Source organism: Cervus elaphus, chromosome 33, assembly GCF_910594005.1.
Source record: "Cervus elaphus chromosome 33, mCerEla1.1, whole genome shotgun sequence".
NCBI lineage: Eukaryota > Metazoa > Chordata > Mammalia > Artiodactyla > Cervidae > Cervus > Cervus elaphus.
This window is the reverse complement of record NC_057847.1, coordinates 59,748,834-59,764,446: the sequence shown is the minus strand read 5'-3', so window position 1 is coordinate 59,764,446 and position 15,613 is coordinate 59,748,834. Positions and strand designations below refer to the sequence as shown.

The following is a 15,613-nucleotide window of genomic DNA, read 5'->3' as shown; positions in this document are numbered from 1 at the left end:
GAGAAATAATGTGCTATTAATGTTTTTATAAAGAATATGTTGCTGTACAAGAATTTCAAAGAAAATAATACATTTGGGATTGCTACTTAGATTCTGCAAATGCCTAGTAATCTTACTTTAGGCATAACAAAACCCTGAACACAGGCCAGGAAAACTGGGCAAGGACAGTTCACAGACACACATACTTCATAGTTTACCTGCAATATTTATCCATTCAGCTAATGTTTTCTTAAAAATTATAAATATCTCCCAAGTAAGTAAAACCTGTACCAGTGTTACATCATAGTGACTTATTTGGTCTGAACTCCCTCTGACTATTTTCATATGAATCAGACAAATTTCTTAAAATTAAAATTTCAATATCCCCAAATGAATCCACTACTCATTTAAAAATATTTAGCATTTTATGATGGCAGTGGGAATGGAAAAGTAAAATCCATTGCCAACAATAATCCAGCCTTGTTCCCTCTGCTTCCCACCAAGGGCAGATGGACTAAGTCCATTTGGTTCCTAGAAAGTGAAAAAATTAGTTTTCAAACATTTGATCCACTTGCTCCTGGGATTTAGCAAAGAAGTTCAATATTAGCTGAAAAGGTAGAGTAAAATTAGAAGCCATTTAAAGTGCCAATGTATTACTTTTTTTTTTTTTTGATACTTGCTGGGGTGGGGTGAATGTTGGGATTGCGGGGTGTTTCATTTAGATCTACCCAGCTCAGCCATTCTGTTTTCCTTTCACATTCTAACCCCCTTGTGTTACAAGGCTGGAAACAGCTATAAGATTGTGGAGAATGTAAACAGCTTTTTATTGTCCAAAAGGATGGCAGTGTAAGGAATGTGTGCTTATCACCCAGCTGCAGCTCCCCACCGCACTTACCATGATAAAGTGCTCCAGGAAAAAAACATTACAACCCAACTACAATCCAAAAATGGATTAGAATTTGACATACACTTCCTTAAAAACTAATCAATCAATCCATGCTGTAATATTAGAATCTAGCTCTTAAGGAAGGTATATAATCCTGTCAAGATGTATTTCTTATTCCCTATTGACTCTGGTGGTGTGGAGGAAAAAAGAAATCTAACATTCCCCATACAGTAGCTGATAGGAGAACTTTTCCCAACACATCCCCCAATACGGTCCCTCATCTTTAACAGTCTAATACAGTGGAACAGATACACAGTTGATGATCACTGAATGCAAAGTTAAATGAATGAAAAAAAAAAAAATGAATGAACTAAGAGATCCTTGAAGATCCTACCTAAGTAACCTAAGTACCTGATTTCCCCAGGCTTTTATAGTTTCACTTAATACATACCATACAAATGTGCTTTGTTAGATCATATTGTATTGGCATCCAGATCAAGCATTTTAAAAAACAAATGATACTGAAGACTAACGTGAAAAATACGTGGCACGCTTAACGCCTGGAATGCAAAATATATTTTAACATGCAATATTGTATATAGCCAGTATGTGCTGGCTCATTCAACGACAACGTGGGAGCATCACTACATTTTCTTCTTGATGCCATTGAAGAATTTCTTAGTTAATGTTGCGCAGGTGAAGCTCATCTCTGTTGTACAAAGAATGAACAGGCCTTTCGGTGTTCTCGCCCCATTCACTAAGAGATTTTCGAGTTCCTTCCATCCCTAAACTTGCAAATATCTCTGCGTCTACAATATGATATGTATCATACAGAAACTTTAATAAGTTACTTGATTTTTCCCTCGGGGAAGTGGGAGAGAGGGAGAAGAAGAAAAGATGGAAGAAAGGGAAGAACAGATCATCATGCTTGTGTTCCTTACCCCTGTTTTAACAGCCCAGATTCAACAACTGGGCAAAGTCTTGAGTATGAGGACCAAAGAAGCCCTGGCTTCTGGCGAAAGCCCTCTTAATAGCACAGTATTAAGTGCCAAGAGAGCAGGAGAGACCCATCTCAGACGTGGACTGAGCCACAGCAATCTCCTTACAGAATTTTATTTTAAAAGTTGTCTTCTTGAAGATTTTACTTGGGCTCTCTCTTAAAGAGAATTATCTAGCAATCCATACAGCATACAAGTAATTCGGAAGGAGGAGAGCCTGGCGCCAAGCCTCCAAGCAAGGAGAGATGAGAGTCACCCCTGGAGCTGTTGCCTGGCTGGCGGACCCTGCGCCACCTTCTAATTCCCTTCCTATTCCCCAGCTCCCCCCGAGCCGCCCAGAACCGACGGGAGAGGTCTTTGGGAACAGAATGCTTAGAGATGACGGGGTGGCGTTGGACTTGAAAGTTACATCCTGCCTCCCCGTCGGCACAACACCCCATCCTAGTCCCCAGCGCCAGATTGGAAAACGAAGAGAAATACAATCTGTCTCCCAAATCGGTCTTTTGCCTAAGTTTTTCCCCACCAAGGAGCCACTAATCGGTCCTGAGAACGAGGATGCACGATGCCGTGGTTTAGAAGTGTTTGCGGGCATCCGTGCAAAATACCACGTGAAAAATAAAAACCACCAGCCTCTCAAACTCAGGGTCTTTCAGCCCATTCTCATCACGTCCGTCTAGCCTTCTCCCTTCCTTCCCTCCTCGATCGCTTCTCAATAAACCTCTTCCTTCTCTCTGCACCTTCTTTCCTGCCACTTTCTGCCCTTTTCACTCCAGTCCTCCAGTCTCAACCCAACAAAAGCCCCTCAGCCGCTTCAGGGTCCTCTTTGAATCCCACTCCTGATTCTTCCGCTTCAACCTCTAAAGCAAAGCCCCAAACTCCCTCCGCTGCGCGCGCCCCCAGCCCCAGGTCCCCAGCAGCCCCAGGTCCCCAGCAGCCCCAGGCTCCGCTTCTGAGTCGGCCACCGGCGCGGTTTTCCCGCCGAAACGCCGCCCTGGCGCGCCGGGCGCGGGGCGCGGGGCGCGCGGCGGGACGGGCACTCACCAGCTGCAGCAAGCCGGGGACCACCACGAGGGGCAGCGGCCGCAGGCGCATGGTGCCGGCTGGCGCGGCGTCTCACGAGCTGCGCGCCCTCGCCTGCCACTCGCGCATCTCCACTTCGGGGAGCAGGACTGAGGACGCCGGGGACACCGCGCGGCGCTTCCTTCCCGAATCCGAGCGCAACGCCGCCGCGCCGCGCGGGTCGGGTGGGCGGGCTGGGGAAGGGGTGGGGGAGGGCGAGCGGGAGATGCTTCTGGGGCCCCCGCGCGCCCCTCCTTGGAGGGGGCCGGAAAAGGAGCGTGCGGGGCCGCTGGCGCTCCGGCGTGCTGCGAGGGGCTCCAGCGGTGCCGGGGGCTCTGGCGTCCCCGGGTCGGGGTGAGCGCGGGGGGCCTCCGCGGGCGGGGAGCTGCGGCTCCGGCGCTTTGGTGCAGGGTTCCCTCGCTGGGCTGCTCCAGGCGGGCAAAGCGGAGCGCGCCCCGGAGCCCAGCGAGGCGCGGCTCCTTCGCCGCCCCCGCCCAGCAGAAGGCCAGTCCGGGTGGCTCGGTTGGGTCAGGCGCTCTGCCCACTGACCAGCTCTTCTTTTGCAGGGGAAGAGGCAGCGGGGATGGGGTGTGGGGAGGTCTCCCTTCTTGGATGCCGAAGTGCGCCCGGAAAGCCCCCAGGGAGTTCGAGGGGAAGGCGACGGCAGGGTCCTGAGACGGGGCGTGGGGGAGCTGCTAACAGGAGAGCCTGTGGTGGGTGGTGGTTGAGTGGGGCGCTGGGTCGGGGGGCTGGATCCCAGGACGTCTCTGAAGGGCGCCCCAATTCGCGGCAGCACTGGCTCTCGGAGTCCAAGGCAGGGGCTCCAAAGTGTAGCTGGCGGCTGGAAGAATTTGGGGAGTGGAAAGTAGTGGAGACCTAGAGGGACCTTGAGGAGGGGTAGCGACAGGACTGGGGGAATCCGAGCTAGCAGTAGGCGTCCAGGCTCACTCGGGTTTGAGGATGCTGTGAGCTGCTTGGCGTCCAGGTTACAGATAGAGCCGCGCCCGGGCGCCTGAGGGCAGGACTTAGAAACGGAGACAGACCCCGCTGCAGCCTCCCCATCGACAAATCTTCGAGAGGGATATTTTTGAGGCCAAAGCTGGGCAAGACTACAAATCTGCTGCCTGGCATCCTCACCCCCATGTTAGCACGTCTCCATCTGAGAGATCCTTAACCTTTAACTATTTCTGTGCTAGTCACTCAAGTCAAGGGCCAGTGGGGCTCAGGGGCTCCCACGTTTACGGTGGATGAAAATTTAGACATCATCCATCAACCCCTTAATGAACAGATGGGAAATCTAGGGTCTAAAGAGGTAAAACCGCTTCTCCAGAGGTAAGTCCCTAGGCAGCTACTTCAAAAGAACACGCAAGGATAGCTCCTACCTCTCCTGGAAAAAGAAAAACACGTTGAGGCGAGGGAGTGGAGTTGCCATTGATTTTCAACCTTTAAAAAATAAAACACAACAAAGTGAAATTTGAGTTGGAATTTTAGGGGAGAAGTGTTTCCATCTTCTCCTGGCACCAGGACTGCGGTGGGTCGGCAGGGTCCCACCCTTCTTTTCTTTGGGTGTGTCAAGATTTTGCCGACGGTGTGTGTGCTCTGCGCAGTCGTGTCTCACTCTTTGAGACCCCATGGGCTGTAGCCCACCGGCTTGCCTCCCTCCATGGAATTTTCCACACAAGAATACTGGAGTGGGTTGCCATTTCCTCCTCCAGGGGATCTTTCCAACCCAGGGATCAAACCCTCCTCTCCTGCGCTGGCAGGTGGGTTCTTTACCACTGAATCACCTGGTGCAGAGGGAAGGAAGGTCTTTCCAGAGTGTTCTGGGCCCCTGTGTGACTTTGAGAGGTGTTGTCCCTGAGGCTGTGGGTGGGATATACAACTCCATTCCCTGTGGAGGAAGAGGCAAACAAGGGTTATATATCCTTCCTAACTCTTGGCCAAGCCTGACTGGGGGATTCTAGGACCCATGCAAAAGCTGCAGTAGAAACAACCCACTTCTGCTTGTCCTCAGACTCAAAATCATTCTTTGCATATCTAAATATATAACTCACCTCCCTATAGTTACCCTTCTCCTTCACAAAAATTCTTTACCAAGACTGGGAGCTCACTTCTAGAAAGTTATTCTATCCTGGAAGCAGAAATAAGATCATTGCAAAAAATGGGACAGATGTAGGTTGATTGGCTTGTCCAACTTTGTCTCTGCATTTCATTTACAGACAATCTTTGGAAAGTGATGAATAGGGAACAGATTGGCAGACATTAGAGGAACCCCTTTATGAAGAGGGGCTGCTAGAAGAAGAAGAAAGGCAAACAGTATTGCAAGAGGCAGTACCTCCTTTAGATTTGGTGTTTCTGCAGGAGCCCCAGCTGACTCATCTCTAAAACTAGAAGGTGAGGTCCCTTCTTTGATTTAGTAGTTTCCAATTCTGTTATCACTAGCTCTTTCAGAGGAGTGCATGACTTAACACACTATTGAAGTGAATAAGTGATTTAATGACTGGAATATTGCACTCTTTTCTTTAAATTTTGTCCTATTCCTTAGACCATTTCTGCACTTTTTGGAAATTTATGCATAAAACTTTGAAGTGAAACCTCAACTTGGACATGTGTCCTAAAACTAAGTATTCTTATAATGGCACTTGTGTGTTGGATTCCAAGCTAAGAGCTAAGGGACACAGGAGAATGTGTGTGTCCTGTTGCTTAGGCTGTGGAAGAGAAAAGCACCCAGGATCCCCCAGTCTGCTATTACTGTGTTTATTTATAAGGTGATTACTGCTAATTTAGTGTATTCCTGAAATTTTATTGTACATATTGTGGTAAAGTAAAAGGAAGGAAGAAGGGAAGGAAAGGAGGGAGGGGAGCGGAGAGGGAAGGGGAAAAGGTAGGCAAGAATGATAGACTTTGCTGGCAGTCCAGTGGTTAAGACTCTGCATGTACAGAGCAGGGGTCATGGGTTCAGTCTCTGGTTGAGGAACTAAGATCCCACATGCCTACACAGTGTGGCCAAAAAAAATTTTTTTTTAATTAAAAAAAGCAGCACTGAATGTCCTTCAGAACTGTCCTTCAGAACATGCAGTGTAAATAGGAACATGCCACAAACAAGACAGTCCGGGAGAGTTGAAGTGTTGCCTAGGACAGCTGGAGGAAGGGCAGATCCTTGGAAACCAGCATGACTGCTTCATAGCAGAGATGAAATGTGAGCTTCTGAGAATGGCCAGATTTAGTTTCTGTAGGAGAAAATAGGGAAAGCCATTCCATGTGGGAAGAACGACATGAGCAAAGGCCAAATGGAGGAACTTCATGTGACTTCACTGATGGATGGAAAAGATGGTGGACCAGACTGACTTTGAGGAAAATGGAGAGAAAAAGTATGTTATAGGTGAGATGGTAGGGATCTGGGAATGCCGTGCTAAATAGGTTAACTTGGTCTGCAGGAAATAAGGAGTCTTCCAACTTTTTGGAGTAGGAAAGTCAGACATCAAGTGGCACAGAGATCTATGCAGTGGTAACAGACAGGATTGTCTAAAGCAGGAGACTGCAGGAGGAGATGGTCATGGTTTTTGGAAAGCAAAGAAAGAAGAAATGTGGTGCAAGAGCTGCTACAGAGGAACAGGGAACTGAACTGGGGGTTGGAATATTGTGAAAGTGTCTCGGCATATTAGAGGAATTTTTTTTTTTTTTTTAACATTGTCCCTTTCTCTCTTAGAGGCAATTTAACATCTAGAGAATCAGATCATTGCCTTTTTCATTTTGCAAGTGTGGTTTTCCCAGTGTGAGGGGAGTGAAAAGGGTCTTTTCATGTAGACAAAGTAGCAGAAAATAGAACCTACCAAATTTTCCTGCCATATGATTCCACTGTAGTCTTTTAAAAAGGCAACTTATGGGGATATTGTCGATGCTTTGAAAGCCAATCTGTCAACTTGTGGCTCCCTTGGACAATTCGCCTTTTCCTTGTGCTTCTCCTCTGCACTTACTTTCTCACCATTTACTGTTCATTAGCATCATTACCAGAATGTGTATAAGAACAACATATACCATATAACATTTGAGACAGTAATCACCTTATAAATAAACACAGTAATAGCAGACTGGGGGATCCTGGGTGGATATCAGACACTAACCAACTTTATCACTTTTTATTTAAGGAAATGGAAGCTCAAAAGGTTATGTGACTTGCTTCAGGTCATCTGGAGAGAGGCATGGGCACATCTGAAGCTTGATTCAAAGCCTTCAGTTTCTTTGTGCAGAGTCTTTCCAATTCATCACTCTGCCTCAGGTAGTTTTCAACTGACCAGCAGTTATAAAAGTTGTGATGTAGTGAATGAATGAACCTTTAGTGAGTTAAGAGTTGTGGGAGTGATCTATGGATGCTAAAAGCCTCAGAGTCTACCTTATTATCAGGAAAAGAGGTCTGACAGTACCAAGCCTGAAGCATTGATGAGGTAATAATTTTAGAAGGGTGAGAGGATACAGAGAATTGCGTGGCACGTGGCCCTGCACCCCTCTGAGGAGGAGTAATCAGGACTCAGGAACGTGGCAGTACTGTGCCAAGGATATAGGGAACTCTCAGGGAGCCTTTGGACCTCTCCGACCTCTGTGGTAAGAAGCTGGTGGGCTTTTTGGTAGGAATTCGGAACAACAAATCCTTTTGCGTTGCCACTCTTGTTGAGTAAATGAATATTCTTTAGTCACCATTTTATTAATATGATGCTGTGTTACACTGACTCAACCCCGATGGCACCGGGGCCTCTAACCTCTTTAAAAGTGGACTTGAACAGTGATATTTTTCACCCAAGAGATTTCACTATACAGCCATGGTTGAGAATTGCTGCTCTACAGAAACTTATTTTTTTCCCTCCCCTTCCTTCGCCCTCCCTCCCTTCTTCTTCTTCTTTTTTTTAATTGGAGGGTCATTGTTTTACAGTGTTGTGTTGATTTCTGCCTTACAACAATGCAAATCAAATCCTTCCTCTCTTCCCTTCCCCATAGAAATATAGCCTCCACATTTGGAATGCACTAAGAACTTATTTATATTCTTAGTTCTATGGGACTTTTCAGAAGAGAACTGGACTTTTTCTTGGTAGATGGTTCAGCATGTTTGGGGGATTTATGAAGTTTTATCACATAAATGTTATCAGATGCCCTAAGTCCAAACACAAATCAAAGAGTTCTTCCACAGTGACTTTTTTTTGCCACAACTATATCTCTTCACTTGAATGTTAAAAGGTGCTACCAGCAAAGTACTGGTGGCTGATGCCACCATCAGCCGCCAAGAGGAGAGGCTGGAGGGAGGGGAAGAGAGGCAGCCTGTGGGTCCTCGTGAGTCCTGTAATGATATGGGTGAACATCACTCAAGACTGACAAGGTGGGAGAGCGCATCTCTACCAATCAGAGTGAGTTTTGTAAAGTTGTCACTAACTTTCGATGTGTGTTGCCATGCATTGTTCATATATGCATGATTATTTGACTGAATGGTCACCTTTTTTTTACTGGTATATCAAGTATAATGGATGTCATTGCTAGGAAATCAATTAACCTCCTTCAAATGTAGCTTCCTATATGGAAAGAAGGCAGGAGAATAGAGCCGTAGAAGATTAGAATTGGAGCATCTTGCTTAACCCTTCAGTTTATAGATGAAAAAATGAAGCCCAGAGATGGAAAGTGATACTCTCAAGGTCACACAGCCAGACAATGGCATAGGAAGGTTAGATTCCAGGGTCAGTGCTAAGGGGAGCTCACGCCAACCTCTTTTCATCCCAGAAGTCTTTCTTCTTCCAGGAACCCTAAATATTCTCAGATTGAAATCTTTTCCTTTGATTAGCTAAGGTAGTATTCTGTAAATGTGTTTTTCCCTTGCTTTCTTTCTGTTAATCATTGTGGACCAGGTATTAGACATTCCACAGCTCCATCCTACCCCCAGAGTCACATCTGACTCTTTGCAACCCCGTGGACTGTAGCCCGCCAGGCTCCTCTGTCCATGAAATTCTCCAGGCAAGAATACTGGAGTGGGTTGCCATTCCCTTCTCCAGGGGATCTTCGTGACTGGGTCTCCCACATTGCAGGCAGACTCTTTACCATCTGAGCCACCAAGGAAGCCCAGAGTAAGCCTAGCACAGTCAGAAAAGCCTTTGGGTTTTAAATACACAAACATAACTGAACAAGTTGAACCATTACAACAGAGAGCTATTTAATGACTCACAAGGAAGTTCAAAGGCTGAAGGTAGTTTCAGGCAATTTGAAATGAAATTCAGAAATTTTTGAGTGGGATATTGGGTCAGCCATTCTGAGTGTGTGAATCTGTTAAAATGGGCTGGGGGCAGAGCTGCAGAAAGCTTAAGGTTGGACCCTAGAGAGCAGGGGTTGAAAATCTCTCCTCCAAGAAATTAGCTCTTTAAAGAGACTGACCACCTCCCAACCACCAACAATTTTCTGCAGAAGGAATTTGAAGTTGTTTTCTTTAGTTTTTCACTGATTTTCCCCTAGATATCTTTTTCCCTTGACATGGTCTTCCCTTGCTCAGATGCCTCCAGTTTTTCTTTCCTGGATATTTGAATGACTGTCATCTCCTAACTTCTTATACTCCAGCTTTCTGTGTCTACTTGAACAGCACCTTGATGACCCTCACCTCGTTTAACACAGACCCTGTATCAGATGAACTGAGCTTGAAACATGTGGAAAATTGTTCAGAATCACAGGACCAGGGATTTCCCTGGTGGTCTAGAGGCTAAGTCTCTACACTCCCAATGCAGGGGGCTTGGGTTCAATCCTAGGTCAGGGAACTAGATCCCACATGTTGCAACTAAGAATCCTACATGCCTCAAAAAGACTGAAGATGCTGCTTGCCACAGCCAAATAAATAAAAATAAAAAAACCACAGGAGCATCCCACTTACCACTTCCTGCTTCTAAAGTAACATGAGTTGATTCTTTTGTATGATGGAAGCCATTGCTTATAAAAGCATAATGCCAGTTACCCTTCCTAGTAGCTCTAACCACGCCAAGGCACTGTCCATTGGCTTCAAGGAATTGCAGTTCATTTTTTTGTTTATAGCCAGGTTCTTATTTTTGTAAACATTGCATTCTGAAATACAGGTGGCTTTTGAACTAGCAGAATGAATGAGGCACAAGAAAGTTTTGCTTTTTGAGTTCTTCTGTGCAGTGCAACCAATGTGTTCTACCTGTGGTTTCTCTGGACGTCAACATTACTATCCAAGTGCTGCTTTCACGTTTTATTTCAGTGTGTCAAATGAGTGCTACTTTCCTTGTCTTCCAACAGAAATTGTGTTAGGAAATGAGTGGGCTACTTTTCCTACCCTAATTGGTATAGATTTATGTTAAGTGGCTGCTGGGGTTTGGTACAAAACTCTCCATTTCTAGGTGTTTGGGGCATCTCTTTTTTCCCTCTGCTGATCTAAAATGAACTTGTCTGACTTTCCCTGGCAGAGTAATAATTGCACGGCGAAGCCTTCTCTCTATTTATTGGAACATCTTGAGTGCTATCTACTGGTCAAATGTGGCATTGCCTCAGAAAGTGCGCTTCAGGCAAATTGTCACGGGTCTTCTAAGGATAATTTTTGTCTACTGGCTGAATATATGCTGAATATATGCCGTATGTTTTAGCACATCCTGAAACATACTGACTAAGAACCTGCATTCTTAAATTATACTATTGCCAGGGAATCACTCATTGCCTTCTGGATCAAAAGACCCCTTGATTAAGAGGTGTACAAATTAGAGTGTAAGTGCAGTGTAACCAGTGGGTAGGTGCCCGCTTGTCCTTCCTTGAAATGAGTAACTGAGTAGTTTAAGTCTGATTCTCACTTTGCTGAGTAATGTCAATGGATAAAAATAAACCTTTAAAATGAGCTTTATGGAGTCAATCAATAATGCTTTGTCTTCATGTATAAAAAGAAAGACCATTTGCACTCAATACTAGGTAATAAGCATATGCCAATACTAATAATATTGATCAGAATGCTTAAAAGATAACAGTCAATATTTAGTATGAGTTAAAATTCATCCAATTTATGCTAACCAAACTATATTTTCTGTCCAAGGTCTTTTGTTTCAAACACCTGGTAACTTATCTAGAGAGGCATATTATGCTTTAGTCAAGATCCCAGAAAAGAACGTATGAGGAGGAAGTGCAAAGCATTGTACAAGCGAGAGTCAATGAGAAGTGATCTGAAAGTCATGGTCAAAAAGCCAAGGGGTCTTCTTCTTGTAGCAAAATGAATAATTGTTCCATTTAGGGCAAATAACTAAAGGAAAGACCAAGTACAGGAGATCATTATTGATTATCAGGAAATAATGAAGAGAAGGGCTAATGTGTTGACATCATTTAGGCAAAGATCCAGATGATGAAGCTGTGGTTAACAGGAACTTTATGGAGACACATTGATTTAACAGTATACAGGGAAATAGACAATCCTATCATCATTTTTAAGTTATTAAAATGCAACTTATGCTGCCTTTCACTTATTTTAAATTGTTATTCGGTAATTTGGCATGATCTATGTCACTTCATATTAATACCTATATATTCTCCTGAAAATTATAATTTTAAAAATTGAATATCCTGGATTTTGAGACTGTGTGGTTTTTGTGACATATTCGGTTATCTGTATGCTATTAAATAATGACAGAAACATTTTGATTTATAATGAAAAAGAGAATGAGTTAAAATATGTAGCTAAAATTTAAAACCATTCTGTTTCAGCAATAGAATATTTAAATATATATATACATTTATAGGCACAGGCAGGAATCTTACTAATACTTATTTTTCAATCTTTCCTAAATTTAGCTTTCTCTTTTTTTAACACCAGGTGCTGTACATATATTATCACATATAATCATTACAACGATTCTGTAAGGTGGGTATTATCTGAAATTTGTAATGGCAAAGCCGAGGAATACAGAAATCAAGTGTTTTGCCCAAGATGACTTAGCCCTCATGTAACAGAACTCAGGATTTGCACCCGGCAACTCCAGAGCTTTCTCTCCTAACTGTGACGCAACACTGTCTCCAACTGTGTTGCTGTTTACATCTTGTCAGTAAAGTTCCAGGTCTGTCCAAGCTCTTCATGATTTTCCTCTCACTGTAACCAATAGAAATGAGAAAAAATAGCATATGGTGTGTTGTTACTAGAGAAGTTGTGTTTATGTGTGTGTGTGTGTGTGTGTGTGTGTGTATGTGTGTGAAAATATTTGGCACCTTGCCTGACACTGAGTGGGCTTGTTAAATCTGAATCATGTCAATGCTGTTTTCAAACTGAAAGGAAGTAAGCTGTTTTTCATTTTACTAGTAACCCCTGTGGACGTTTGCTCTGTGTAATGCCATCGAGCTGAGAATGACATTTCCCAGTGTCCTTTTCCCTGTTTAGTTGTGTTGGGGTTGGCCAAAGAGATCTGATCTGCATGAGATCTAGGAGGCTGCCACTAGGAATGGGCCAGCCATTCCTCTCTGAAGCTCCTCAACTTTCAATGAACAGCTGCAGATTGGACCCAGCCGTTCCAGCCTGTCCTTGCTGTCTTCCATCTTCCTAAGGGCTGTGCCTGCCAGCCAGCTACTCCAAGCCCACCACTAGATGCTTCGGGTAGATCCACAAGACAGGTGGTCACACAGACACTGCATCACCCTCATGAGTTCCTCTTCATGCTTTCATTTAGATTATCAGAGTATCTTGACTGAACCTCGGCTGACATCATCTCTCCTTTTTTTATTTGCCTAGCCGAAAATGGTCACAACTGGTCCGTAAGCACTGAAGCTCTCAGCTCTCTTAATGTCAGTTGCTTGATCATTTGTAGTGGAAATGCCTTCCTCCAGAAGGTCCATGACCGCCCTCCACCCCCTCACCCCACCCCCACCCCCATCTAGTATAAAACAGTACAAATATCATTGCTGAGTTTTTCCTTCCTCTGCCTAAAGAGGATTCTGCCTGGGTCTCTTGATTGTCTTCTTCTCTTTTTCTCTCTAAATATGTGGTGAATTTGAGGTTCTTGCTTCGTTGCAAAAGCAGAGATGAAGTGATAGGTAAGAAGTGGATTTAGTTAAAGAGAAACACACTCCAAAGACAAAATCTTGGTCATCTCAGGAGGCAAGTGAGGTGAAAGTCGCTCAGTTGTGTCCGACACTTTCCGACCCAGTGGACTATAACAGTCCATGGAATTCTCCAGGCCAGAATATTGGAGTGGGCAGCCTTTCCCTTCTCCAGGGGACCTTCCCAACCCAGGGATTGAACCCAGGTCTCCCGCATTGCAGGTGGATTCTTTACCAGCGGAGCCACCTGGGAAGCCCAAGAATACTGGAGTGGGTAGCCTGTCCCTTCTCCAGTAGATCTTCCTGACCCAGGAATAGAACTGGGATCTTCTGCACTGCAGGCGGATTCTTTACCAACTGAGCTACCAGGGTAGGCCTCAGAAGGCAAGAGAGCTCCGAAATAGGATGTGATTAGTTTTTATCTGCTGGGTAATTTCATAGGGTGATGAGTGGGAGGATTATTCCAATTATTTTGGGGAAGGGGCAGAGATCCAGAAGTTGAGACACCATCCACTTTCTGGCCTTTTATGGTTAGCCTTAGAACTGTCATGGCCCTGGTGGGTGTGTCATTTAGCTAATATATTATTATAATATATTATAATGAGTATATAATGAAGCTCAAGGTCTAGCGGAAGTGGAATCTTCTGCTCTCTTGGACCCAGTTGGTTTTAACCAGTCTTTGTCATGTCCTATGTCTATATCATTCTTTTAAAGGTTGTGCCTTGCCCACTTCCTTCCTGTTTCATGAGGAAAGTCCTACTTCTTGAACCTACTTGAACCTCAGCAGTGGCAATTCTAGAATAAATGAGGAGTGAAGAAGAACCAGAGGACATTTGAGGTAGCAAGGGTTGGAGCATCCTTTCAGGTGTGGTTGAGAAGAGAGAAGTGGATGTAGTTTTAGTATACAAATGCAATGGAAAGGGGAAAAGGGGGATTCTAAAAAATATTGCAGGGGCTGTACAGTCCTTTCATAGTAATTAAAATTAAGAACTTGAGTTATTTTGAAATTAGTTTTAGTTGCATGGATTTGGTTCTTTAAATTGTGACCCCTCTTTGGAACTGGACCATGTGGACTCTGGCTTCGTAAGGGTTATGTGTATGAAGAAATATTCATGAATATCACACAGTCTCCAAATTGGCAGTAAAAAATTTCACCCAAATCTGTCAAATTTCTCAAGATTTATCCACTTTTTCTGAATCTAAAATTAATCTTTTAAGTATTATCCGAAGTGTTAAAGTGTATTCCAACATCTCTAAGTGTTTCTCAAAGTGTATTTTTACTAAACCATCTCTGAAAAAACTTAATATTGGATATTTACATGAAGAAAAAAGTCTCAGTTCAACCGTGTTTGGGAAACACTATGTGAACCAAAGTTAAATAGATTGATTTACTCAAAGCCCTTAATTTTTTTCTTAGAACTTCTTGAGTACCTCTCTTGGGACTAACATAATCAAAAATACACTTCAGTTCAGTTCAGTTCAGTTCAGTTCAGTTGCTCAGTCGTGTCCGACTCTTTGCGACCCCATGAATCGCAGCATACCAGGCCTCCCTGTCCATCACCAACTCCTGGAGTTTACTCAAACTCATGCCCATCGAGTTGGTGATGCCATCCAGCCATCTCATCCTCTGTTGTCCCCTTCTCCTCCTGCCCCCAATCCCTCCCAGCATCAGGGTCTTTTCCAATGAGTCAACTCTTCTCATGAGGTGGCCAAAGTATTGGAGTTTCAAGAGAAGCATATAGTAACCCTGTCTTCCTGCACACAGGAACTCCTTGGGACCATTGGCATGATGCCAAAAGCTCAGCTTCTATGTACAATGATGCTGGATCCAATCTCAGAGATAGTTTTGGGTGAAGTCGAAAACGATAGCTTTATTACTCTGCCAGCAAAGGGGGCCACACTGGGCTCCTGCCTCGAAAAACTGTGGGTTCCTACTTGGAGAGGATAGTGAGAAGCTTTATGTAATGATTCAAAGAGGGCATGATCAGCTTGTGGACATTATTCTGATGGGTTGGTAGTGAGGTAAGTAGGAGTCAGCATCATCAGTCTTTAGGTTCCAGCTGGTCTGGTGTCCACTTGCCTGTGGGCAGCATACTCTGGTTAATTGTTAACTTCTCCCACCTGAAGGTGGTTTGTTTCAGTATTCTGCAAAATAACTCAAAGGTATTGTTGTGTGCATCTGTTGATGGGGAACCAGGACCTTGCCTAAAGGGTGTACTATTGTTTCTCTTGACTATTTGTTTCTTCCTAGTCTCTCATCCCCTCCCTTCCCTAATTAGCAACTGCTTAAATATGCTTAAATCCCTGAGTTGGAATTTAAATCCTGAGTTGGAAGGTCGTGGAGGCTGAATGAAGCCTATTTCTATAATCAAAGAGATGGGGGACACAGAAAGGCTTTGTGCCTAGGAGTCCCACAGGGCCCTGCTCTATCAGGCAAAGATTTTGTTCTTTTCTTTCTTGGAATTTCAGACTTGTCTATTCTACTTCCCTTGCCTTCATACATTTTAGAATCAGCATGTCAGTATCTACCCATAAAAGCTTTCTGGGATTTATATTGGGATTGCATTTTGAATCTCTGAATCAAACCTGGGGGGAGAGATGAGGAATGGAGTTTTAGTCATCATTTCTTGACTAAGATGACAAACAA

General features: G+C 44.2%; 1 protein-coding gene across 1 annotated transcript in view; it reads right to left on the bottom strand.

The window, feature by feature from the left end:
* NXPH2 (neurexophilin 2) overlaps positions 1–3,091 on the bottom strand; it is a 119,233-nt gene extending 116,142 nt beyond the window's left edge. Inside the window, exon 1 of the mRNA XM_043894901.1 lies at positions 2,905–3,091. Coding sequence (XP_043750836.1) covers positions 2,905–2,955 — 51 coding nt within the window. The 5' untranslated portion in view covers positions 2,956–3,091. The remainder of the gene's footprint in view (positions 1–2,904) is intronic.
* Positions 3,092–15,613: the final 12,522 nt, after the last annotated feature.